Raw genomic sequence first — 26,916 nt, 5'->3', positions numbered from 1 at the left:
GTGCCAGAGCCATGGCCTTAAACTAAACGCCAAAAAGTGTATAGTCATACCCTTTGGGAAAAACAAAGTGCCCACAAATTACCACATAGGTGGTAATCCATTAAGTACGAAAGAAGTAATTAGGGACCTAGGGACCCAAGTTAACAGTAACCTCTCGTTTGACGCTCACATTGCCAAAGTGGTTAGAAAGACCTTCTATATTGCCCACCTTATCATGAAGGGATTCACATCTAGATCGGGAGAGGTCATTGTGCCCCTTTACTCTTCCCTCATCAGGCCCATAATTGAGTACAATGCCCCATTTGGGATGTACCTTACCCGACACCTGCAGCAATTGGAAAGACCCCAAAACTACCTCACCAAGAGGATCAAGGGACTCAAACATATGCCATATGCTGCCCGGCTAAAGAAACTCCAGCTTTACTCAGTAGCATACCGCCTACTCAGAGGCGATCTATGCCTGACGTACAAGGCCATGTCCAACCCGGAATTAATGGACATGCTCCACCTCAGAAAATCCAAATCCACCAGAGCTAAGCGAGTGAGAGATTTGAACCTCAGCACAGAAATAAATAGGACATGCTGGAGGGACAGATTCATAACCCAGAGGCTCCCTTCACTCTGGAATAAAATCCCAGTCCATGTTAGGCAGAGCCCCTCACTGACTCTCTTCAAGAGAAATCTTGACGATTGGATGGGAGATCGTAGGTTTACCCCAGGGGTCACTTCTGTGTCACTGCTAGACAGAGGTACAGTAAACTAAACCTTAAAATGGGCACAGTATACTCATTCCAAGGGGTGGCGAAAACCAAACACACTCTTGCTAGGCTTATAAATGCCCTAGGGCAGATAGCCTAGTATGAACCTATGAACCTATTCTTTAAAAAAAAAAAAAAAAAAAAACATGTTAACACACTTTAACAAAAATATATACATGTGGTAATACACAAATCACAAAAGCTGCGTTTCTTATTTGAAACCAGAAACAGGAAATACAAGACATCAGGTTTTAAGCTTTGTAACCTCTGACCATCACCCATTGTGATTCCCATCAGTCAGGTCAGTGCGACAGATTTTGTCTTGTTCTCTTTCCTGATATGGTGCACTGAGATACATGCACACATACACTAATAAGCCTACATACTAGAATTCCTACACTTGAACTTGTTTTTTTGAGTCAAGGGTGTCGGCAAGCTATTTACTGAATGGAACCTTTGATATACCAGTATTGTTACATGAATGCTCACTTAATCAACACACTCTGGCCTATAGCTCTGTGGTGCAAATGGGGTCTTATAAATTACAACAACCAAGTAAATATGATGAAGCAACCACTAATGGTAATACCAGATGTTAAGTTGTCAATCTCGCCTTCATTCTTGCTTGATGGGTTCGGAGCCGATCCCTCGGCTCCGACTCGGCACTTGCTAAGCTCGAGAGTCACTTTTACCAGCTCGAGGCAGCCCCATATCCCATGATGCAAGGCGGTAAGTACCCAGATCTCGTTTGCCGCTTATGAGGTCCTCCTTTTACCAGCTCCTGGTAAGTGATTCTCTTTTTGGATATTTAAGCCCCTTTTCTTAAAAAAACCCTTAATTGTTAGTTATTAGTTAATTTTTTACCTTTTGTGACAGAAAATCCCTGTTTTTCTAATTATTTTTAGTCAAATTTACCCATCCCATCCCTCCCTGTTAGGGTGTGTGTGTTGTTTATAGAAATACCTTTTTGTGTATTTTATTTAAGTTAATTTTGACTGGTGTGTGTGTGTGTTTGTTTAAAGCACCATGTCAAAGGAGAGGGTCTCAGGTTTTAAGAAGTGTGACTCGTGCTGTCAGAAGATGTCTCTGACAGGCGGTCACACTTCTTGCCTTTATTGCCTAGGCCCTCTTCACCTGCAGGACTCCTGTGCTATTTGTCATTCCTTCAGCCAGAGAGTCCTGCAGGAAAGACGTAATAAACTGATTCTTAGGGGCCTTCTTAAGCCGGAGGGCTCTCCGGCTAAGTCGGCTCCATCCAAATCAGTTAAACCTTCCAAGGCCCAGGCTTCTGTATCTAAGCCTGCGGCCTCGGCTCCGACTCATACTGAGTCGAGATCGGCACCGGCTGGAGCCGATTCTGGCTTAACAAAGCCTTCGGCACCGATGGCTATCGGTGCCGAATCTGTATTGACCACTTCGATGTCGGCTCCGATCGGTTCCGACACCCATGTGGCACAGGCATCGGTGTCGGCTCCGATCGGCTCCGACACCGTTACTTTGGTGGCTGTATCGGCTCCGGCTGGAGCCGATACATCGAGGCTTCCTGTCGGCTCCGAGAGGTCGGCTCCGACAGGATCTATAGTATCGGCTCCGATGGCTCATTCCAGGAAGAGGTCGAGGTCTCCTTCCTTGGAGCCGATACTTTCGGCTCCGGCTTCACCTCTTCTATCGGAATGGAGCCATCGGGCCGATCTTCAAGGTCATCCAGGTTGTCAGATCATGACCTAGAAAGTGGTCAGTAGATTACTTAAGTCACAGGTACTGGCCCAAATGTTACACAGTCCGTCTCAACAGGCGACTGTTGGTCCACACCCGTTACAGTTCCTCCTTCAACTCTACCCCAGAGCTTGGAGTTGGAGTCTTCGGGAATGGTTACTGCTACGGCTGGAGGGCGGATACCCCGTCTGTTCCTTCAGCCTCTACTCTTATCTCCTCTTGAGACCTTCCTTAGAGGGATTCGGTGGTCGGGCTTCCATGGTCTCCTCCGAGGGTGAGTGGCATGGGACCCTTGTCCGAACCCGCTCTTCCCTTGGAGCCTCGGCCTTGGTGAGCTCGGCTCTGACATCTGCCTCGGAGACTTCCCTTCGGTGGTCCCTGGGTTCCTAGCTCTTGGGCCGGGTTCTCTCGGACCTGCCTGGGAGGAGCATTCGAGGTGATGAAGAGTGTACTGGCCACTGGTATCAGTCAGCAGTCTGTTCCGTAGCTCCTCCCTCTATAGTACCTGTTGACATCTCTGCCACTTCTCTTGCTACAGGACCCAGAGATCCTCCGCCTCAGGTTTCCCCATTGGGAATTTCCCCTCTTCCGAGGATTCTCCTGATGTTTGGGAGATCCTCCTAGGAAGAGGACTTGTAAGAGGAAGCATGTAGACTCGCCCGAGTCTGTCACTTGGGATACTGACTTTGATGAGTCAGAGGGATCCCCTAGATCCGCCTCTGAGGATGTCTCGTACTCAGACATCCTAGAACTTCTGAAACAGAGGGAAACTGGCCCACCAACAATCCCTCTGAGGATGAGTCAGTATACCTAGAGGCGTTTGGATCTCGGCCCTCCACCTCCTGGGTGTCTCCGCCTTTCGACCCCCTTATGCAGGTTATTGCACGAAAGGCGTGGGCAGCTCCTGACTCTGTAGAGCCAGTCCCTAGGAGGCCTTCAAAATTTATCACTGCTCCGAGTGACAAACAATTCCTTACTAAGGGTGTCCCCGCTGATGCCATGGTGGTGGCTGCGGCCACCAAAAAGGAACTTGCAGATCCTTCCGTGCCCGTCCATCCTCCTAATAAGGACTCTAGGACCATGGATAGGTGCAGTGGCGGATGTTTTCCTCAGCGACCTTTGCTATGCGTTAAGCTGAATTACCTATGTCACTTCACCAGACTCCAGAGAGATATCCTGAAGGAGCTGGGAGAAGTAGTTCAGGATCCTACAGCTGCAGGAGCTCAAGAAAAAATTGCTTCGCAGCTAGGAACCCTCAATTCCATTGCAAACTCCTCCATGCGGCTAATATCTTATGCTGCAGATGGAGCGAGTAGAGCCGCAGGTACAGGTGTGGCTCTTAGACGCCAAGCCTGGATGCGGCTATGTGATTTTGCGGATCCCTTTAAGGCGTCCTTCACAAATTCTCCCTTTGATGGGTCAGTTTTGTTTGGCCCTCAGGTGAAGGAAACCTTGACCAGGTGCGAGCAGGACGGCAAGACTCTTTCTGCTGTTGGAGTCCGTTTTCCACCCCTTCTAGACCTTATCCCAAACGACGGAAGGGCGGGAAGTGGGGGTTCCGTAAAGCCCAAGGAGTCTCGCCGGATTCACGTGGTCAGTTTACCCCTAGAGGCAGAGGGGGTAACAACAACAGGCCGCTCTAGAGGCAGAGGGGTCCGAAGAACCAGGAAACAGGGAGCCTCTCTCTGACAAGCCCTTTCAGCATCCCTGAGGTGTTGCCCGGCTGTCCCTCCTTGGAGGCAGTCGGGGAAGATTATCACTGTACCCAGAAGCCTGGCATTCCCTCACTCAAGACAGTTGGGTACAGTCGATCATATCCAAGGGTTACATAATTCCTTTGGAGGAAAGTCCCTTCCTCTCATGTTCCCTTCCAGATGTACCACCGGTCTAAGGAGATTGCAGAGTCAGAAATCGCAAAACTACTGCAAAAAAGAGCCATTCAGCCAGTTACAATAGACCATTCAGAGCCCGGAATCTACTCAAGGTTCTTTTGGTCCCCAAAAAGTCGGGAGACTGGAGACCAATATTGGATCTCAGCACACTCAACAAGTCTGTCAGGAAGACAAGATTCCGTATGGTCACTCTTCAGTCAATTCTGCCCTTCTTACAGAAGGACAACTGGATGTGCTCAATAGATCTTCAGGATGCGTACTATCACATCAAAATTCACAGGCGCTCAGGAGATTTCTCCGCTTTCGGCTGGGGTCCAGTCATTTCCAGTTCAGAGCCCTGCCCTTTGGTCTCACTACAGCCCCAGAGTGTTCACCAAATGCATGGCAGTGGTCACGGCTCACCTGAGGCGTCAAGGATTCCAGGTGTTTCCGTATCTCGACGACTGGCTCCTGTCAGCCACCACCAGGCATCAGCTTATACAAGCCAGGGATTACACAATAGACCTTTGTTCTCATTTGGGCATCTCAATCAACTTGAAAAGTCATCCTTATCGCCCTGCCAGTCTATTACCTTCATAGGCGCAAACTTAAACACTGTTAGGATGTCAGCTACCCTTACAGAACAAAGAGTTTCAGACATTCAGACTCATGTCAGGATCATTCTGGCCAGCAAGAAAATACAGGCCAGAATGGTTCTAAAGGTATTAGGTCTCATGGCTGCGGCCATTACTCTTCTTCCCTGGCTCGATTCTACATCGCCTTCTTCAGTGGATGCTGTTCACACAGTGGTCATACCAGCAACTTCCAATCGTCACCAGATTCTGGTGACACAGACATCTAAAGAGCATCTTGCTTGGTGGATCACATCGTCTCAGGTTCACCAAGGCAGGTACTTTGTACCCCATCCCGATAGCCACTGTCACCACGGATGCCTCCCTGATCGGGTGGGGGTCATTATCAGGGCAGGATGGTTCATGGGGACGTGGCAGCCGTTCGAGTACCATCTGCACATAAATGTCCTGGAGATGAGAGCAGTGCTTTTAACGTTGCAAGCCCTCAGCGACTTTCTTCCCGTAGGGACAATTGCAGTCCACACAGACAACATGTCTGTAGTTTGGTATATCAACAAACAGGGCGGAACCAAGTCCTACCCCTTGTGTCGAGAAGCGCTCAGACTATGGCAATGGGCGATCTCCTCTCATCGGTTTCTGGTAGCAACGCATATCCCTGGGAAAACCAACATTATAGCGGACAGATTGAGCAGAGCTATCCTCATGCCTCACGAGTGGTCTCTCAAGCAATCTATAGCGGAAGAGATTTTTCTGGAATGGGGTCGTCCATGTTGCGATCTTTTTGCTTCTCCCCAAAACTGCATATGTCCAGACTTCTTCAGCCTCTTCCCTCTATCAGGCCATCCCCAGAGGCGCTCTGACCCAGGATTGGCCCCAGGGACTTCTTTATGCCTTCCCTCCATTTCCTCTGATCCCTCAGGTGATCCAGAAAGCTACCGTTTTGAGAGCCAAATTGATTCTCATTGCCCCTTACTGGCCTCGACAAGTTTGGTTCCCGTTCCTCCATCATCACCTTTTGGTGCAGCCGTGGCATCTGGACCCAGTGCCAGACCTTCTGATTCACCAATCGGGTCAGCTGCACCGGTCAATCCCTTCTCTCAACCTCACAGCATGGTTGCTCCACTTCCTTCCTTAGCCAGGCTTCCTTTGATCTCTAACCCAGTTAGAGACATCATAGTAACCGCTAAAATCCTCTACCAGGAGGATTTATACAAGCAAATGGAAGCGTTTCTCTTATTGGGCTAAGGCCCAAAATATTGATCCTTTTACTGCCCCTGTTCAGGCAGTCCTGGACTTCTTAGCAGAGATTTTTCATGCAGGCTCCTCTTCTTCCACAGTCAGAGTTCAATTGGCTGCTATTTCTAATTTTCATGTCGGGATAGCAGATCATAATATTATGTCCCATAGGCTCTGCAGGGCCTTCTTGAAAGGAATTTTCCTACTAAAGCCTCCAATCAGGAATCCTCCTCCTCAGTGGGATCTAAATTTAGTGCTGACATCCTTGATTCTTCCCCTTCGAGCCAGCTGTTTCTTGTTCCTGAAATATCTTTCTTGGAAAACTTTATTCCTAGTGGCTATTACATCTGCCAGGAGGGTGTCTGAACTTCATGCTCTTTCGGTTCGACCCCTATTTGGTTTTCACAAAGACAGAGTATCTTTGAGAACTAATCCATCCTTTTTACCTAAGGTCGCTTCAAAGAACAATCTGAATCAATCCATTGATCTCCTGTATTTTTCCTAACTATTCAGATAGAGCTGAACAAAAGCTACATTATCTTGATGTCCACCGTCAACTTAGATATTATTTGGACAGAACAAAAAATTTAGAAAATCTGATCAACTTTTTGTTTCCTATGCGGATAATAAAAAGGCCTTCCTGTTTCTAAAGTGACCTTGTCCAGATGGCTTTCTTGGTCATCTCGAAATTTATCGCTCAGGGAAAACAGCTGTGCTCAAAACCTAAAGCACATTCAACTAGGAGCTTAGCTACTTCTACAGCCTTTCAAGCTAGACTTCCTTTGGACACTATTTGTGCAGCGGCCACTTGGGCTACTCCTCACACTTTTGTTTCCCATTACAAATTGGACTTGGCCTCCAGGGACAGAGCCAGTTTTGGCTCTACAGTCCTCAAGAGTTTGTTCCATTGAGCCACCCAGGATAGAGGTGCTAGGGGCGGTCCCATCAAGCAAGAATGAAGGGGAGATTGACAACTTAACATTAAGAAGTTATGTACCTACCCTAACGTTCCATGTTAGTTGTCTTCTCTGCCTTCTTTCTTGACCCTCCCTCCTTCCCCCTGGCCTGGACAAACCTTGTATAAGAAACTGTTATGCTGAAGACCATTCAGACCTGGTCCTTCTTCCATCTGTAAGTTTTCTTTCTTCCTTTGGGAAGTATTTTATGCTTGGTGCTATTGCCCTTTGTCAGCAAACGAGATCTGGGTACTTACCGCCTTGCATCATGGGATATGGGGCTGCCTCGAGCTGGTAAAAGTGACTCTCAAGCTTAGCAAGTGCCGAGTCGGAGCCGAGGGATCGGCTCCGAACCCATCAAGCAAGAAAGAAGGCGAGAGAAGACAACTAACATGGAACGTTATGGTAGGTACATAACTTCTTATTATACAATGCCAAAAGTTAGGATAGGTTGGGGCAGGTAGTAAAATCAAAATGAATACTTGTATGTCTTCAGGAAAACTAGCTGCTTTGTATAGTCAGTTATTTTTATATATATTTAAAATGTATATTCAACAGTATACAGATAAAAGCATGTGGCACTTTGTACAAATTGTCTGATTTTTTTAACATAAAATTCTAAAAAAGTTACAAGCAGTGTGACTGTTTCCGAGAAGATGTGCACTACATCAAAGATGAAGCTGCTGAAATGCCATGATTGGACATTTTGAAGAGCCTTGTGTTTATTCTGAGCTTATGGAGCCAAAGTTTAGGGAATGACCAGTATTGTTAGATACTGGGATAAGGAGAACCAGTTGATCCATTTTCGAAAGGCTAGTCTGAATGACTCAGTGGTAGCCAGACTCAATGCACATGCAGTATGGTAAGTGTTTCCAGAGTGCAGTACGCTAGTAACCATGGCAACAGATGATGATAAAGATAAGGTGAAGGGAACAGTATCATCAACCCCCACTCTGTACTTATAATGTGAATACTGATAAGAAAGTTGAAACAACCTCAATGGGTGTAAACATTGTTACTTTTCCTTTTATATGTATGGGTTTTGGACATGTTGTCGAAACAACAGAATGCTGGCACCCAGGTCACTGACATCATTTGGTTATTACAAAGAGTTGGTCAACAGGTGTGCAAGATCGACAATCTCCAGGTGGGGGAGTATTTTCCTTCCCTGGGGATTGTGCCATCTTGGAGTTAGTATATATAATTAGCAGGGGGGTGCAGGAGGGATGCATAAAATTGTTATTTGTTACATGCACCAAGGATTTTTCTCAGTGCATTTTGTGGTAATGGGTCGCCATTTTAGAAGTCAGTGTATAGGTTACTTAACTAATGCAGGGGTTGGTGTTTAATTTTTATGGTATGGATAGATGAATGGTCGAAATGCCAATGGTACATTTCGTTACTTCTTTGAGACAGGTGAATGGTGTTGGGGGGGTGTGGATGCTTAGGCATGTATTTTTGAGATAGGGTTGGGGTCAGGAATAGGTGTTGTATGTTTGTGCACGAGTGTGTATGTGTATTTTATGGTAAGGATGAGGGTTAGGTAAGGTAATAGATGTAGTGTTGTTTGTGAGTGTTTGTGTGACCTGGTGAAATTGGTGTAGTGTAACTGGAAGGTTTTTTATTAATGTAACTTGTAGGGTTGGGGAAGGGGCATCATTAGGATTAGGGTTAGCACCCATTACTAGGGTGGTGCAGGAGGTGCGGAGCCCCCCTTCCCATAATAGTAATGGGTGCTAACCCTAATGATGCCCCTTCCCCCAACCTTAGGCCTATGCCTTACCTTAATTAAAAACCTTCCCATAACACTGCCACTATTCACACGAAAAGAAAAACAAAATGAAATCCCAAGGCTGCAGTGTAAAGTAACAAAGACTAAAAATCAAAAACACTATAAGGTGCAAACAGACCACTGTGGAAAACACTTTAGTATCATAAGAGTTTGATGAACACTTTTGCCAAAATGGAAAACAACCAACTTAGGCAAGGCACCAGATTTAAGAACAGTCTTTAATAAAATACACACAAGTGCTTTCACCAAATGCTTCTTCAGGTGTCACATAGAACTGAATACCTAAAACACCATATTTAACCATTAAGCTAAAATCACATGACAAGACAAATTACAAACTTAAAGGTACACATCTTAAAATTATGTGTACCTTTAAGTTTGTAATTTGGTGAAAGTGCTTGTGTGTATTTTATTAAAGACTGTTCTTGAACCTGGGGCCTTGCGTACGTTGGTTGTTTTCCATTACAGTATCCATGTTTTTTTTTGGAATGAAGGCACCTGGGTACTAGTGGTGGTTGTTCTTCTAATTTTACTTTTGTCAAAATGACTTCTTCAGAAAATAAAACAAAACAGAAAACATGTACCAAACATTTTAATTACAAATTTAAAATTGTAAGCACCAATCATGTTCTTTACACAATTAATATACATGCATATATATATATATATATATATATATATGTGTGTGTGTGTGTGTGTGTGTGTGTATATATATATATATATATATATATATATATATATATATATACACACACACACACACACACACAGATATATTGGCAACCTTTGCTGATCCTCTTCAAACTATATTTCTAGATCTTGTTTTTGTTTTACAATGCCTATTCATAACACATAATGTGGACATGTTATATCTGGAATCTTATTACATGCAGTTTTCTTTTTGCTGAGTTAGATGCTCTGTCTAGAGAGCAAAGCATTGCTGATGATGTTTTGGTCAGTCTGAAACATATAATGCAGATAATGTCATAATCATAATCCCCCACATATTGTTATAATGTATTTTTCCTTCAGATGGTTACTGTACTAATATGACAATGTATACTGAATCTTCAAGGTCTGAGGAGTCCTCTGAGTGTTACAACCTCTTATCCATCATGCTTTGGGGTTATACCTCACACAGGAATCAATGGGGAACTTTCTGGAACTAGTACCTACATGAATGTTCGAATTGCTTCACAGATCAGTGGAGGGACCATGGCAACAGCTATATATGGACGATCTCCCATGGTGAGTCACTTTTCTGTTTGTTCTATTTGTCAGCCAAAACTTTGTATTTTTCCAGTATATTTAGAACTTTATTGACACTATGTTGTTAGCACCATCAGCACTCACCTGTATCCATGTCTGGAAATCTTAGTGTAGACATTCCTGTAAAGTTCACTTTTGAGACAACTCCATGGTATAAAAGGGTAAAGCCCCGACAATGTCACGGATAAACTGAGTTTAAATAGTTGGCATATGCACCTGTAGGAGGTGGTGGGGGAACAGAGAGTGAGGCACCATTGCTGGCTTTGTCCATCCTTGGGAGAGAAAGAGAGCTCTGGCTTATGACATGGGTGACACCTAGCAGGAGCAATGCGTGTTCACTCCATGGACCTCGAGCTGATTGGGTCTGCAGTGTCATGTCCAAGTCGACCAGTAAGCTGAGTGGAATTCAGTGTGTAGAGGCACGCTTCCCCTCAGAGGACAGGTGTACAGCAGCTCAGAAGAACAGTTGCAATGGGGGGGGGTTCCGCAAGGGAAGAGGGCAGACCACCCTACAAGAACAGCAGGCTGGCCCCCTCCCCTACCACATAATGCTTGTCTCAGAGTGGATAATCTGTTTGAATATCCATGGACAGGAATGAATGGGCTGTAAGGTTCTCACCTCACCCATGAATTCACAGCTCACACTACCATAGAATGAATGAACCAGGTGGGTGCAGGTAGAGATGTCATTGCGGTCAGTCTTGTGGAGAAGAGGTCAAAAGGCTTGTTTCTATATCCTTAACTACAGCCATAAATTTCTCATTAGAATTGCTATGCTCATCAACGGATCCCCCTGAGGATGTTGCTTTTTGTTTAGTAGTTCCATGATGCCAAATTACATATTTCTCTCTGAGTGCACGAAAGTCGCCTAATCAGTTTAAGTCACAAAGAAAATCTGTGAAACAGTAATCATGTATGTAAGTTGCATGAAATGACAGTCTTTATGGCAATGCATTTTAAAGGCTTGGCTGTTTGCGACCGTATGATGTCGGCATTTTAAGCATTAAAACAGTAAGATGTGCAAAGCAACACACCACTGGGTTAGACAGTGTTAGCACTTTTGTCCTGTATTAACAGAACATCTTTAGACATAAAATAACTTTAAAGCAGAATTTTTAAAACTCATATCCAAGTCTCATGTTCATTCTCCACCTTTAAAAATAGAGATTTAATTAACATAGAAAGACTTCAAAAAATCTTGTCAGACCACAAAATTACATTTAAACCACATAATGTTCTTTTAGAATGCATATTATGCACACAACTTAAATTCATTTTCTTTTTCTTTCCATTTTCTTAAACTTTTACTTCATAAGTCAGTTTTCAGGTTGACTACTTCATTTAGCCTTTGTATTAAGTACAGAGAAATAGAAGAAATGAAGATGATATAACCTACATATTTCCACTCTCTCTTTTTTCTGCTGCACAGAACAGTCAGAAGTCTGTTCGTTGGTAATTATCCTTGACAACTTCCAGAGCTAAATATTCAAAGTGGAACTTTACTTTGCTGATCTCATTTGCTTTTACATTGTCTAGTAATTGTTTGATGAGATCTATGTTTTGAGATGATCATGGATCATTGAGAGAGAAAGCTCATAAACTTGGGTATAAAAGATAATTATGAATTATTTTCCCCTTTCAGTGAAAAGGCCTACTATACCTCCAGACCAGGTACCCCAGTAGAACCAATCTTAAAAGACATACTAACATCAGCATGCCCTTGCAGAATGACAGTATGCGTTCTTCTCCAGAATCTTCTTAGGTGCAAGAAAAGTCTGGCTGTGAAGGACAATCTTATAATCATCATTCATCATCAACCCATTTTTCTACGTATGGTCAGGGTGTTGTCAACTGTCACCACTTTATCAGTTTAGTGCCACTTGTACCTTCTTCAGCAGTCATGTCTGACTCTGCCAGTTCTTCTGTCATGCAGTTCTGCAGTCTGTTTGCAGAATATCTTCTTTTCCTCTTGATTTCTTCCTGTCTTTCCCAAATCTTGTTGTACTTCCCCTCTGCATGTGCCCAAATCCATTATCTGTTCTCTTTCACCTTCTGTGCAATTGGAAAATAATTGGACTTGTGCAATGATGACATCATTTATTTATATGTCCTACAGTATGCATCCTACCACCAGTGTCAGGCACTTCATCTCCGTCACCTCTAACTTCCTCAACTGCTCTGCCTTCACTGCTCAGGTTTCTGCACCATACTGAAGTACTGGTCACACAACCATTTTTTACACTTTTCTTTCCTTTTCAGTTTCTTTGGCATTCTTCCGTCATACCCTTCATAAGTATAGCTTTGGCGGGGCTAGGGGGCAAAATCAGCAGTTGCTGATGGGGCCTTATTGCACTACTGTCATTCAGACATGAATGCTAATACTGTAATTGCTGTCTGGGCTGATGCAATGAAGCATTTAGTGGGTATTTTTGTAAGTGCAGCAAACTACTTGCTACAATGTATATGTGTACTTTTAAGTTGTTTGTTACAGTTTAAAGCAGAAGTCCTTTATTTTATTTTATTTTATTTATTTATCGTCCTCAGCTGGGATACAGGAACTTTTTTTGTTTAATTTCTGGCAGCTCAACTTAAAGTTGTAAAATGTAGATCAGGGAGAATTGGCCATGCTTCTTAGTTGATGAGTACCTATAAGGAAATGGACTTTTTTGCTCCTCTGCTCTAAGTTGAGGGTCACCAGATCAGAGAACAGCAATGGGCACTAGATGGGCAAGCTGCAACTCTACTACCCTTGAAACTCTTTGCAAGTTTGCTACAGGCCTTCTGATTTTAGCTTTAAGCTACTCATTCAGACTTCCCTTCTCCTTAACCACCCCTCCCAGATAGTTGAAGTTGTAACCTGTTCTACTCTCTTCCCCGTGTAATATAATTTATTTATTTATTTATTTAACATTTGTTGATCGGGAAAGTCCATCTATCTTCTTCTTCTTTCGGCTTTTCCCAGTTAGGGGTCGCCACAGCGGATCACCTGTCTGCTCATGATTGGCAGTGGAGTTTTATGGTGTCGAGTTGCCAGCCCGGTGCCCAACCTTCCACACGCACACACTCAAGGCTAGGGCCAATTTAGAGTGTCCAATCCACCTACAGCATGTCTTTGGGATGTGGGAGGAAACCGGAGCACCTGGGAAAGTCCATCTATGACAGAGCCTATTTTCATTGGAGGCCAGGGGAGAAATGCTCTAGACGCATGTCTTTGGAATGTAGGAGGAATTCGGAGTACCCGGAGGAAACCCATGCGAATGCAGGGAGGACATGCAGACTCCGCACATAACACCCCAGCTAAAAATTGAACAGAGGATTGCTTGCTGTGAGGTGACGATGTTAACCACTGCACCAGACCTTTCAGAATTAAACAAATTCCTGGTGGTGAAAGAAATTCAAAATGCTCAATGTATATTCTTTGTCCTCCTGTCCTTCCAGAAGCTTGTTACTGTTACCCTGGTCATGAAACTTAGTGTAGCTTCCTAGCAAGATTATAACATTTTCAGTTTATCTCCTTGCCCTTTAGGGAGGACAGCCCTGCTTGGAGATGCTAGAAAGCCCTGAGAATCTTGTTGGAAGATTGGATGTCTGCATGTGGATTTATCCATTATGTGTTGAATCAAACTGTAGCAGTGACTTTACTCAAACACATGTGGTTCTGATGAGTTTGCTCATACATTTCTTGTACTTTTCTTCAGTTTTTATCAATAATGTTCATTTAAAGCCTTAGTTTCTAGAGTGCCATACCTATGAAAAATAAATTAATCAAGAAAAGCCTTTTCTATTTAGAGATATCAAATGAGTATATGTAGCAAAATGTACATTCATATAAAATTAGCCACAGTATGAACACTCAAAGGGTGCCAGCAGCTATGGCTACAAGATTTAACTTCTGTATAATAATCATTCTAATCTAAACATGATAGCAAGATGAATCATTACTCCTGTTAGTGTTATGCTGTCATATTTAAAAATATACCTTTTATGAATATGCAAACAAAAATATTTATATCAGAAAGTGTGAAACTGAAATGCACCTAACACAGCTTCAGTGGCCTGGCTCTATACACATAGAACAATATTTTTTTAAGTTCTGCTTACCATGGTGTAGGGCTGGTATACAAAACAGCCAGGTATCAAATACATGTATGATTCACAAGTAAGGCTACACACTGGCAAAAAAAAAAACTCATTTGCAGTCTTACCCCTCACTGTGTAGCTGTGAACATTGTACCTATACAAGTCACCCCTCAAACACTGTCCGCAGTTCAAAGACATAGAAGCAACTGAATACCAGCTGGCCATAAGTATGGAAACAGCACTGCCAGAAGTGTGTTTTACCAGCTGGCAAAGTTCAGTTACAGATTTGCTGTTCTGAACTGTTTGGAAGTTTCTAGAAGGCCAGTGCTTGCTTGGGCTAAAGGGAAGTCTCTGTGTTCACCAGTGGGACTGGTTAACACAGCCTGCCTGTCCCTGGAGGAGTGGTTACTAGCTAGAAGCTGTAATTTTAATGGCCATTTTGGGTCAGTTCTAAACTCCTTGATCTATCTCTCTTAAAACCCTAAAACTCTCTTTTTGCGCACTGAGCAGCGTTGGGCAGCGCCGCCTAAACAGGTTTAAACTATTCCAGGCTCCACAAAGTCTGCTCTTCACTTTTTCCCTTAGAACTGTTCAAACTCTCAAAGTAATCACGCTATTCTCTTTCTAAAGCCCTGCACTTGCTCAGCTCTTATAAGGAAACACTAACTAACTAAAGCACTACACCCTCCTTGACTTCTCATAAGTATTAGGCTCCCGATTGGTCCTTCCTGATCAAGTGAAAAATCAGTCCCCTTCCCTAATCTGATCAGTAAAAAAACAGTTCCTTATACTAATCTGGTATGTCCAAGGGTCAGTTTCAAGGTTACTCTCCAGTCCAGCTGGTGAATCTGGGAATTTTGAGGCAATGTTACAATTGCCTTATGTACACAGACAACCCTCTCCTCCTTCCAACAAACTCTTAATACATGTGAGAGATGCAGTTACACAGCCAAACTGGAGGCAGAGCTCTCTCAACCCAAGACTGGCACAGTCAGTCAGGAGGAAAAGGTAACCACCCACACCACAAATCCAGTCTCACGCAGACCTATTGCATCTGCATACCCAACACATAAACACACAAAAACATACTCGGAGGCTCTAAATAAAAATCTGCCTAAACAGCAAAGACCTCCTAAGCAGATATCCAAGCAACAGCCACCCCTCAACAATACCCACGAATCACATATCTCACAAAATCAGTGTGCCTCACAGTCGCAGCCCTTAAGGCCAAACAACACACCAAATACACTTGTTATAGCGGACTCAGTTGTCCGGCACACTGACGTCCCACTCACCAGACTGAACAAGGAGAAGGTCACTGTAAGCTGCCTGTCTGGTGCCAGGATCCGCCACATAACGCAAGCACTCAGGTCACTCCAAAGCAAGTACAAGTATGACTCTGTCATTGTCCATGCTGGTGTGAATGACCTGAGACGTACCTCCCTGGACTACATGAAAAGAGACATAGAGGAGCTCTCTGACCATGTAGCCCAGGCTGGTATGACCCTGACCTTGAGTAGCATCTTGCCCTCACCAAGAATGATGCCACAGTATAAAGACAAAATTATCAGTTTCAACAATTGGCTAAAGTATTGGTGTCATTCAAAGAGGATCCAGTGGATGTCAGCCTGGGATGACATGCTCGACAAGCCACGTTGCTTCGCTAGGGACGGCTTGCACCTGTCACCCTTAGGCTTTCGTATACTGGCCAAGGCTCTTGCCACCCTCATAGTGCCTTTTTTAGGCAAGGCTGAAAGGACAAACCCACCTCCATAGACAACCCAAGGATAAAAAAACTAAACGCAATGCTACTCAATGCCAGAAGTCTAAACCTCAAGATGCACGCACTCGAGGCTCTACTCAGTACGGAGAAAATCGATGTCTGTGCAGTAACAGAAACCTGGTTCAAGGCTCCTGAGAGCACCCCAGCACTACCAGGTTATAACTCATACCATGCGTTTCGGCCCCAAAACTCGGATCGAAGCACAAAAGGAGGGGGAGTATCTATATTCATCAAATATACCTACACCTCCAGGTTAGTGGCACTGCACGAAGCATTGGAAACCATCCATGTGCAAACTAACAGCGGGCAAAACTGCCTTTCAGTTTGTAGCCTGCTACAGAACACCCTCCCTATTACAGGAACCCCACTTGGCATTCCTGAGAACACTGGAGAATATGAAGGTTTCTCCAAACACTATGTTATTGGGTGACTTCAACTACCCAAACATTGACTGGGAAAACTACTCAAGCCCAAACACCCTCGCCCAACGGTTCCTTGAATTTATAAACTCTAACGCAATGGAACAACTGGTCACCACTCCCACAAGAGGGAACTACATATTGGACCTGGTCATCACCAACATGGGGACTCTATGCTCCACACCAGAGGTAAACCCCTCATTGGTAAGATCAGACCATAAACAAATTTCCCTCGACATCCATATCCCTTCGCCATCCCCAGCCAAGGAAATCACTGTAAAGAATTTCTCAAAAGCCAACTTTGCACTTCTCAAAACTGAGGTGGAATCCTTCAAAGCCCCTGGGCCAGAGGATAATATAGCCCTATCCGCAGAATCCTTTACAAATGCATTCTATGAGCGCCTGCAGGAATGCATGGATTGTGCTATCCCAAATAAAACCAAGACTCACTCCTCCAAAAACAGGAGACCGGTCTGGTGGACCCCGGCCATAAATAAGCTGTACAACAGAAGGAGGAAGCTACTACATGACAGAGCAAAATCCCAAAAAGGGAAGACATCTCTGATCAGTATTAGCAAGAAACTTCGATCCCTCATAAAATCACGAAAGGCCAGTTTTGAAAGAAAAATTGCCCTAGACACTAAAGATAATCACAAGGCCTTTTTTAGTTATGTCAGGAACATGGGCGGAAACTCCCAGATATGCTCTGAATTGTTGCATAACGGTACAAAATATACCGAACTTACAGACATAGCCAGCATCCTGGCAGACAGATTCAGCGCAAACTTCTCCCCCCTTCCCCCCCCCAAAGGAGCAAATGCCCATCCCAACTGAATGTAACCTCCCTGACATCACAGATGCACAGGTGAAAGCTGCCCTCTCCAAAGCAAAAACCACAGCATCTATGGGATCGGACGGTGTCCCAGGCTGTGTCTTACACGAGCTCCAAGAAGAACTGAACCCTCACATTAAGTCACTGTTCAAACTTAGCCTTACTACAGGATATGTACCCAAAGAATGGCGTACAGCTACAGTGGTCCCACTCCACAAAGGTGGTGCCACAACGGACCCCAGAAACTATCGCCCATAAGCCTGACTAGTCTGGTCTGTAAAGCTATGGAGCGTATTATCATGGAACTCATAAACAAAGACATTGGGAGCCTCCAGACACTGGACCCTACCCAATTTGGCTTTGTTAAGGGCAGATCTTGCCTCTTAAACCTAGTTGATTTCTTTGAAACAGTTACCAAAGCCATAGATGAGGGCAAGGTAGTCCACACAGCCTACCTGGACCTTGCAAAAGCCTTCGACACAATACCCCACTCGGGCATCATAAATGAGCTTACCAGCTTAAATATCAACCCCTATATCACAAGATGGGTTGCAAACTGGCTCAGAGATAGAACCCACATGGTCAGAATCGCAGGTGCCATGTCCGAATCCAAACCATTTACAAGTGGCGTCCCACAGGGCTCAGTTCTGGGACCTCTCTTGTTCGGTATATAATTCTCTGAGGTTCAGGCTAACACGGGGGGATTATGGCTGACAAAGTTCGCAGATGACTGCAAACTGGGGGCCATAATCGAATCTCCAGCTGACACAAGCATCCTCCAAAAGGGTCTCACAGAGACGGATGCTTGGTGCCAGAGCCACGGCCTCAAGCTAAATGCTAAAAAGTGCATAGTCATCCCCTTTGGGAAAAACAAGGTGCCCACAAATTACCACATAGGTGGTAATCCATTAACTCTGGAAGAAGTAATTGGAGATTTGGGGACCAACGTAGATAGTAATCTCTCCTTTGATAATCACGTTGTCAAAGTGGTTAGAAAGACCTTCTATATAGCCCACCTTATCACAAAAGGGTTCGCATCTAGATCGAGAGGTCATTGTGCCCCTCTACTCGTCACTCATCAGGCTCATAATTGAATACAATGCCCCTTTTGGGATGTACCTTACCCGACACCTGCAGCAACTGGAGAGACCCCAAAAGTACCTCAACAAGAGGATCATGGGCTACAAACAGATGTCCTATGCAGCTCGACTAAAGAAACTCCAGCTCTACTCAGTTGCTTACTGCCTACTCAGAGGCGATCTATGCCTGACGTACAAAGCCATGTCAAACCCAGAATTAATGGACATGCTCCACCTCAAAAAATCCAAGTCCCTTAAAGCTACACGCTCCAGGGACCTAAACCTCAACACAAAATAAATAGGACATGCTGGAGGGACAGATTCATTTCCCAGAGGCTCCCCTCACTCTGGAATAGAATCCCAATTCATGTTAGACATAGCCCCTCGCTGACCCTCTTCAAGCGAAATCTGGACGCATGGATGGGAAATCGCAAATTCACCCCTGGGATCTCTTCTGTGTCCCTGCTAGACAGAGGCACAGTAAACTAATCTTAAAAGGGTACCTTCTGTGACCTACTTTGCAGAGGCACAGTAGGCTAATGTAATAGGGAGGCGGAAGCCAAATACACTCTGGCTAGGCTTATAAATGCCCTAGGGCAGATAGCCTAGTATCTACCTATGAACCTATATGGAGTACAGAGTTGTAATTAGGGTGTAGTGAAGTGGGCAGCTTCCCAAGGCAAAGTTGTTAGAGGACATGATTAGCAGTTACCGATGGGTACATATGCATACCAGTATTCACTGAAAAGTGTTATGATGGCTTCTTAAATGAAATGTTGATAGGAGTGTATTATGTTAAGTAACTGTAGTAATGGGATTGTATGAGCTGTATGCTACATTTAAAGTTCAGAAAGGAGTTTAGTTTTTTATGTTTAACTGTAATAATGAACTTGAATGTGTAAGGTCTTTGCTACACAGTAGTAAGGCAGGACAAAGAAGGCAGCCATCAAGGGGCAAGGCATTAAGGAGCACACTGAGCAGATTTTGATTAGCCTTCACTACATACCAGTATTTAATTGCCAGTACTGCATTAGCAATCAGAATTGAAGAGCTATAGTGCTGTCTGTGTGGCATAAACTGTGTCAGCTGCTTGCTACAAAAGAAATAAGCAGTTTGCTACAGTTTGTAAATTGAAAAGATCTTTAGTTTCTGTTTTCCTACCTGAAGAGATGTGTGCTCCATGTGTGGTATACATTGTGACAGCTGCTTGGTACAAATGTTAGAAGCAATTTAATACAGTTTAAAAGTGGAAAAAAATGTTTTTTTTCCCCATTATGAACTGCAGTGGTGTGTGTGTGTGTGTGTGTGTGTCTTAAAGTCTAGCAGCTGCCTGCTACAAATGTAGCAGGGAATTTCATGCAGTTTGAAAGTAGGAAAAAAATAGTTTTTCCCCTTATGAACTGAAGTGATGTAGTGCATGTGGGTGTGTCATAAAGTCTGGCATATCCCTGCTACAGATGTAGCAAGCAGTTTGCTGCAGTTTAAAAGGAAAAAGACCTTATGTTTTTTTTTGCTTTTCAACTTGATGTTGAGGGGTACGCCAGATCAGGGGCCAGCCCCGGGCAGAAAAACGCTAACTACATCTCTGTTACTACAGTTAAGGTAGAAGAGTGTTTTTTTAATCTTCACTAACGTCAGGATGGGGGACACCAGTCTGGCATCTGTCAAGGGTGCCAAATGATCTAGCTACAGCTCTGACATAGTATGCTACTCATTCTGTTATACTGAGGTGCTCCTTAACATTGCATAGCTAAACAATAATGCAAACATACCTCTCAATCTCTCCACCAAGAAATCTGGAGAAAGCCAGAAATAATGGGGGGACAAAATCTCAGAATAGGGACAGATTTAAAATACTGCTCCTATAAACTGAGAAAGTAACTACAGTGACAGATTTTGCACTAGTATATATTTTTGGAAGGATATGAAGTCTGAATGTCAAATGAATATCATTATTTAGTTATTTTAGAGGTCACATGGTGTAGTGGTATATTGCCCTGACTATGGTTTACAGGGCCCTAAGTTCAAGACTTTAGTGACTTCAGTCCTCTGGGATTTGCGAGAAAACCATGAACTTTGAGGAACAGACCAAAAATATGAGACAAAAGTCTAGACATTCTGTGAAAATCTGGACAGACCAAAATATGAGACAAAAGTCTAGACATTCTGTGAAAATCTGGACAGTTGAGAGATATATGAACATAAGTGAAACAGGAATAAAATCTGTGGATAAAAATTTCACTGTGCCATAAATGAACAGCTATTTTCCATGAGCACAGTAAACACTGTTGTATCACCACAAACCAAGTTGGAAGCACACTCCGTTGAAGAAACTCCATTTAATGAAAAAAGCAGTGTACATAAACGCATAACACCCACAGTATCCGTTTTCGTAGTCAACTTCATCAGATGGCTAAAACAACCCACACAACCTGTTTAAATACAATTATATCCCCTCAAACCTCCAATAAGAAACCAAAGACAATTTATAGTTAACTAGTGCTCTTCTAGAAAATAAATATATATGGGTATATAGGCTACTAAAATACATCAGTTACATTAAAACATTGCATTTCCCCTCAGTATTATACAACTCACATATATATTTTTTAAAAAAACATTTAAAACCATTATTAAATTTGATTCAAAACAAAAAATGTAAACTGTTAAAAAGACTTAGGACTCCCTCTTATGTCAAAAGTGTGTATGTGTAAAAAATAAATAAATAAACAACACACAAGGTTGAAGGACTTTTAAAGTTTGGCAGATCTAAGTTTTAGTACTGGCGCTAAAGATATCATATCATTTAGACCCGGAGGTCTATTAGCTTCCAAAGTTAGCTGCCAGTACAATTCTCTGTACTCCACCAGGATCTCCCACATCCCACCCCTCGGGTCCAAGGGAACCACCTCAAGTACAAAAAACTGAAACCCTTTTGTTTTACATGTCAAACTATGTTTGTACAATGCATTGTTGTCACATTTATTTCTAACATCATACAGGTGTTCATAAATTCTTTGTTTTAGTTTTCTCTCAGATTTACCTACATAAAAGGATTCACATTCATTACAGGTAACTAAATATATAATCCCCTTGGAGTCACAATTGACGTAGGTATGTCACAGTAATTTCTTTATCCTAGCTTCTAAATAAAGGGAATCTCCTATTTTAAGGTAAGCACAGTAATTACACCTCCCACAGTTATACAATCCTTTCTTCACCCTAGTTGACCTACCTTCCTTAAACTTGTTAGAGCCCCTTTCTAAAACATTCTTTATGGTACTCCCCTTACGGTAGGTATATGTTAAAGGTTCATCAAATATGTATTTTAAATCTGAGACCTTGGAAAAGTTGTCCCATTCCCTATCTATTATCGTTCTCACAACAGTAGACTGTCCATCATAGGTGGTGACAAACCCTGAATTGAACTTATTACCTACCCCGGTACTCGGTTTATCATCTTTACCTTTTTCAGGGGAAATTTTCCCCAAAATAGGGGCAAATCTACTCTTCCTTTCATCCCATACGTCTTTCGAAATTTTGTCAAACAACTCAAGAAAAGAGATGGAATTAACTGAGCTTATTACCCAGGATAGCAATAAATGGTCCTACAAAGACTTTAACATTTTTAACTCTGCTGACATTGCGGTTGATAGTTGATTGTTTGATTTATTCTCTAAGGGGTTTGGGTTTATACCTAGACAGAGAACCAATATGTTCAAATTACTAGTGGATGTGAAAATGTTTTTAAGGAAGAAAAATTTGGAAATATTTTTTAATGGAAAAGGAACTACTTTTAACCAACACAGTTTGGCACGTACCAGTACTTTCAACCCACCTTTACATCCTCAGTTGAGGAATTTTGAGTTAAAGGTAGAAAAAGAACTAAGGTGTAGTTTGAAACACAATTTTGTGTACTCGAATTTGACTATGAAAGAAAATCAGGTCCTACAAGACCTTAGTAACAACGGTAATCTAAGGGTAATGAAACCTGATAAAGGTGGGGGGGTTGTCCTTATGGATCACATCAATTATGAAGGCAAAATGATGGAACTGTTGAATGATACTAATAAATATTCTAGAATTTCCTTGAATGAAATCAACATAGCATACAGGAAAGTTCAGGTTGCCCTAAATGATTTACTTATGGAAGGAGTTATTGACATTAAAACCTACCACTATCTAAATGTTGAGAAACCTAAAGTTCCTTCTATTTTTGGGATTCCTAAGGTACACAAGGACATCAACGACCCTCCCTTACGTGCTATAGTGTCTGCAAATGGGTCAATTACAGCACCTTTAGCAAAATTTGTTGATGTGAAGGTGAAAGGGTTAGTCTTGAAAAATGTTAATAATTTTAAGGACTCCTGGGATTTTTTGAAAAAATTAAAACCCAATTTGTATGATGATGAACTGGCCTTTGGGACTTTAGATGTAGTTGACCTGTTTACCAGTATACCACATGAAGTAGGTTTGGAGTGGTTTGAGGAGATGTTGACAGGATACAAGTAAATTTCCCAAAATGAATTTAGGACTATTTTGGTACTAATGGAGATGGTGTTAAAAAATAACTTTATCTTTTTTCAAGGTGAATATTTTAAACAAGAAAAAGGAGTGGCCATGGGGGCACATTGTGCCCCTACTTATGCTAATATAGTTATGACTTATTGGGAGAATGAATATTTATTAAAGTCCCCTTTTAAACGTTATTGGACACTATATGGAAGGTTTCTAAATGACCTTTGTTTTTTATGGAGAGGGAATTTAAACAATTTTGATGAATTTGTGGAATACCTCAAAGGTACAACTGAGTTTTTTGACTTTACTTACCAATTCAATGAACACGAGTTAACCTATTTAGATGTCAATATAGAGAAGAAAAACGGAAATTTTGTTTCCAGGATTCACAGAAAGGAAACCTTCTCCAACTCTTACTTGCATTACACTAGTGCCCACCCATTACATCAGAAGAAGGGGGTAATGAAAGGGCAACTAGTTAGAATGTGTAGGATGACCACAGACGATGGTATGGGGGAAGTGTTGAAACTGAAAGAGTTATTTTTAAATAGAGGATACCCTGGTGAGTTGTTGGACAAAATTTCGAAAGAAGTATGGGATGAAAGGAAGAGTAGATTTGCCCCTATTTTGGGGAAAATTTCCCCTGAAAAAGGTAAAGATAATAAACCGAGTACCGGGGTAGGTAATAAGTTCAATTCAGGGTTTGTCACCACCTATGATGGACAGTCTACTGTTGTGAGAACGATAATAGATAGGGAATGGGACAACTTTTCCAAGGTCTCGGATTTAAAATACATATTTGATGAACCTTTAACATATACCTACCGTAAGGGGAGTACCATAAAGAATGTTTTAGAAAGGGGCTCTAACAAGTTTAAGGAAGGTAGGTCAACTAGGGTGAAGAAAGGATTGTATAAATGTGGGAGGTGTAATTACTGTGCTTACCTTAAAATAGGAGATTCCCTTTATTTGGAAGCTAGGATAAAGAAATTACTGTTACATACCTACGTCAATTGTGACTCCAAGGGGATTATATATTTAGTTACCTGCAATGAATGTGAATCCTTTTATGTAGGTAAATCTGAGAGAAAACTAAAACAAAGAATTTATGAACACCTGTATGATGTTAGAAATAAATGTGACAACAATGCATTGTACAAACATAGTTTGACATGTAAAACAAAAGAGTTTCAGTTTTTTGTACTTGAGGTGGTTCCCTTGGACCCGAGGGGTGGGATGTGGGAGACCCTGGTGGAGTACAGAGAATTGTACTGGCAGCTAACTTTGGAAGCTAATAGACCTCCGGGTCTAAATGATATGATATCTTTAGCACCAGTACTAAAACTTAGATCTGCCAAACTTTAAAAGTCCTTCAACCTTGTGTGTTGTTTATTTATTTATTTTTTACACATACACACTTTTGACATGAGGGAGTCCTAAGTCTTTTTAACAGTTTACATTTTTTGTTTTGAATCAAATTTAATAATGGTTTTAAATGTTTTTAAAAAAAAAATATGTGAGTTGTATAATACTGAGGGGAAATGCAATGTTTTAATGTAACTGATGTATTTTAGTAGCCTATATACCCATATATATTTATTTTCTAGAAGAGCACTAGTTAACTATTAACTGTCTTTGGTTTCTTATTGGAGGTTTGAGGGGGTATAATTGTATTTAAACAGGTTGTGTGGGTTGTTTTAGCCATCTGATGAAGTTGACGACGAAAACGGATACTGTGGGTGTTATGCGTTTATGTACACTGCTTTTTTCATTAAACGGAGTTTCTTCAATGGAGTGTGCTTCCAACTTGGTTTGTGGTGATACAACTGTGTTTACTGGTTTCTTTTATATCATCGATCCGTCTTTTGGTTACATATTTTCCATGAGCCCCTGTCGTGCAATGTAACCTGCTACATATTACAATCACAAACAGTAATCCCTTCTACCTGATGATATATTACTACTCCTACCAGTGGCAGCAGTAAGAACAACACACCCCTTCTCTTCAGCACTATGCAAATGAGGAATGGTTTGTATGGATGGTCAGTGAAGTTGGCATTTTTATGATTCATCCTAGGCAGGCCATACTTAGCATCCTCTGTGGGTCACAAGAAGCCTTGTTAGTGATCCACAGTGAGTACCATCTACGGAGACAGCATTACTAAATAGATGAATAAAATGACTTATATTTATTTTTTATTAATCTACACATTTACTGTGTAGATTATCTGTTTGGCAACCAGCGAAGGGCAATGCAGTAGCACTGGAACATCACTGAGTACAATGCGCTTCTCAGTGTAATTCATGAAGAAAATTGGAAGGTAGCACATCAACGTTATGGATCATAATACGTGAATGTGAATCTTGATTCAGAATGGAGAACTACCAAATACAGTCCACAAAGGGACTGAACACCTCTGTGTACTTTTTCTATGAATACCAGGGATACATTTGCTGCAGTCAACTAAACTGAATTTCCTCTGTAATGTGATAGTTACAAGCAGTTTAAGCATGCAAACTGCAGAAGAGAACCACAGTATCTCAGTTGTTTGTAATTCATGGGCAGTTTAATTAATTCCAGATATTATAGATTTGCAGGTTATTTATTATGTTAGACCCACCAGCTATTTAAACTACAACCAAACTGAAAAAGAAATGCAGCTGTACAGTCTCTGATACTATGCCTTTATTATTTTTTGTAAGAAATGCTTTCAGTCATACAGTATTTTCTATTACTTTATTCTCAGGTTGCCTTTGAGTCTCAAGCACATTTGAGAACACCTGGAGTGTCTCCTAGCCTACCCACAATTTCTGGAAGTAAACCGTAAGTATCTTGTGCTGCATGGTAAAGTTGATGAGCATAGTTGTAAATAAAACTGGAAACTTAAGTCTAAATAGCCTTATCGTGAATGTAAACACTGTTTCACCCTGAGCAAGTCACTTAGCCTGCTTGTATCCTCCAGTTTCTGTGTAAAAAGTTGTTTATTTCTACATAACCACATAGGAATATGTATATCACAAATGTTTAGTTTATTTCTATGCAAAGTCACCCTTTCATTTTTGTTCTCTGCATGAAATATATTGCAATGCATCAGTGTGCCTGATAACAGATGATCTTGCAGGAAAGCACAAGATCCGTGGCAAATTCAAGCATGAAATCAACTGTTTGGTAAACCAGTAAGAGAATTTAGGAATGCATGTTACAGACATTAGGGAAGTTTTATGAGGTGGTGAAGAAAAGAGCTGTCAGTAAAGAAGGGCCTACCTTTCCCCCACTAAGCAGTGGAATGACGAGGCTAGAAGGCCAGACTGCCTTTAACTGCTGCCAGGCACTGTTGTTCATTTCTTAAATCAGATAGAATATGTCTTGGTGTCCTTGAAGCACAGACAGTTTTCTGCCAGTTGTAAGGACATGTTGTCTTCTTTAAGGTCTGCCAGCATCTATTGCATAAGGTCTGGGATATTGAAACCTGCTGAGAAGGCTTAATTTTTAACACATTACATTTTGATTCAGACTGCAGGAATGGGAAGCATTAAATAACTAATCCACTCTGAAACAAAGAACAAAAAAAAAATGCATCTTGATCTTTTGCATAATATTAACTAATCATTCGCTATGGTTAGTATTACTTTATACTTTGCTATACACTACAAAAACTCCATTAGGACTGCCATGTTAATGTGAATATTCTTTTACAGCCTGTCATTCTTGTGTTGTATAACAATTTGTGTCCTAGTGTCTTCATAATGTGCATGGCCAGGACATTATAATTTTAAATGCTCTGTCTCTGTATTTACTTTCAGTGGTACTATGAGAACTCCTTCCTCCCTTAACTGTTTCTGGAGACAGCATACATACATGCATATATCTATAAATGTATGTATATAGGTGTGTGTGTGTGTGTGTGTGTGCGCGTATAGATAGGTGTGTATCTGTCATATATATATATATATATATATATATATATATATGGAGAGAGAGAGGGACAACATGTATGTATATGGGTGTCTACC

The 26,916-nt window shown here is 42.0% G+C and overlaps 1 protein-coding gene across 4 annotated transcripts in view; it reads left to right on the top strand.

Moving 5' to 3' along the window:
• LOC122787177 (transducin-like enhancer protein 4) overlaps positions 1-26,916 on the top strand; it is a 728,148-nt gene that overhangs the window by 477,895 nt on the left and 223,337 nt on the right. For all 4 annotated transcript variants that reach the window (XM_044053755.1, XM_044053754.1, XM_044053756.1 and 1 more), the window contains 2 exons: positions 9,998-10,170; positions 25,650-25,726. In XM_044053755.1, the coding sequence (XP_043909690.1) occupies positions 9,998-10,170; positions 25,650-25,726 (250 nt within the window). The remainder of the gene's footprint in view (positions 1-9,997; positions 10,171-25,649; positions 25,727-26,916) is intronic.

The sequence above is a fragment of the Protopterus annectens genome, chromosome 13.part0, assembly GCF_019279795.1.
Source record: "Protopterus annectens isolate FY-2018-M chromosome 13.part0, PAN1.0, whole genome shotgun sequence".
Lineage (NCBI taxonomy): Eukaryota > Metazoa > Chordata > Ceratodontiformes > Protopteridae > Protopterus > Protopterus annectens.
This window is presented reverse-complemented; position numbering and strand designations above follow the sequence as displayed.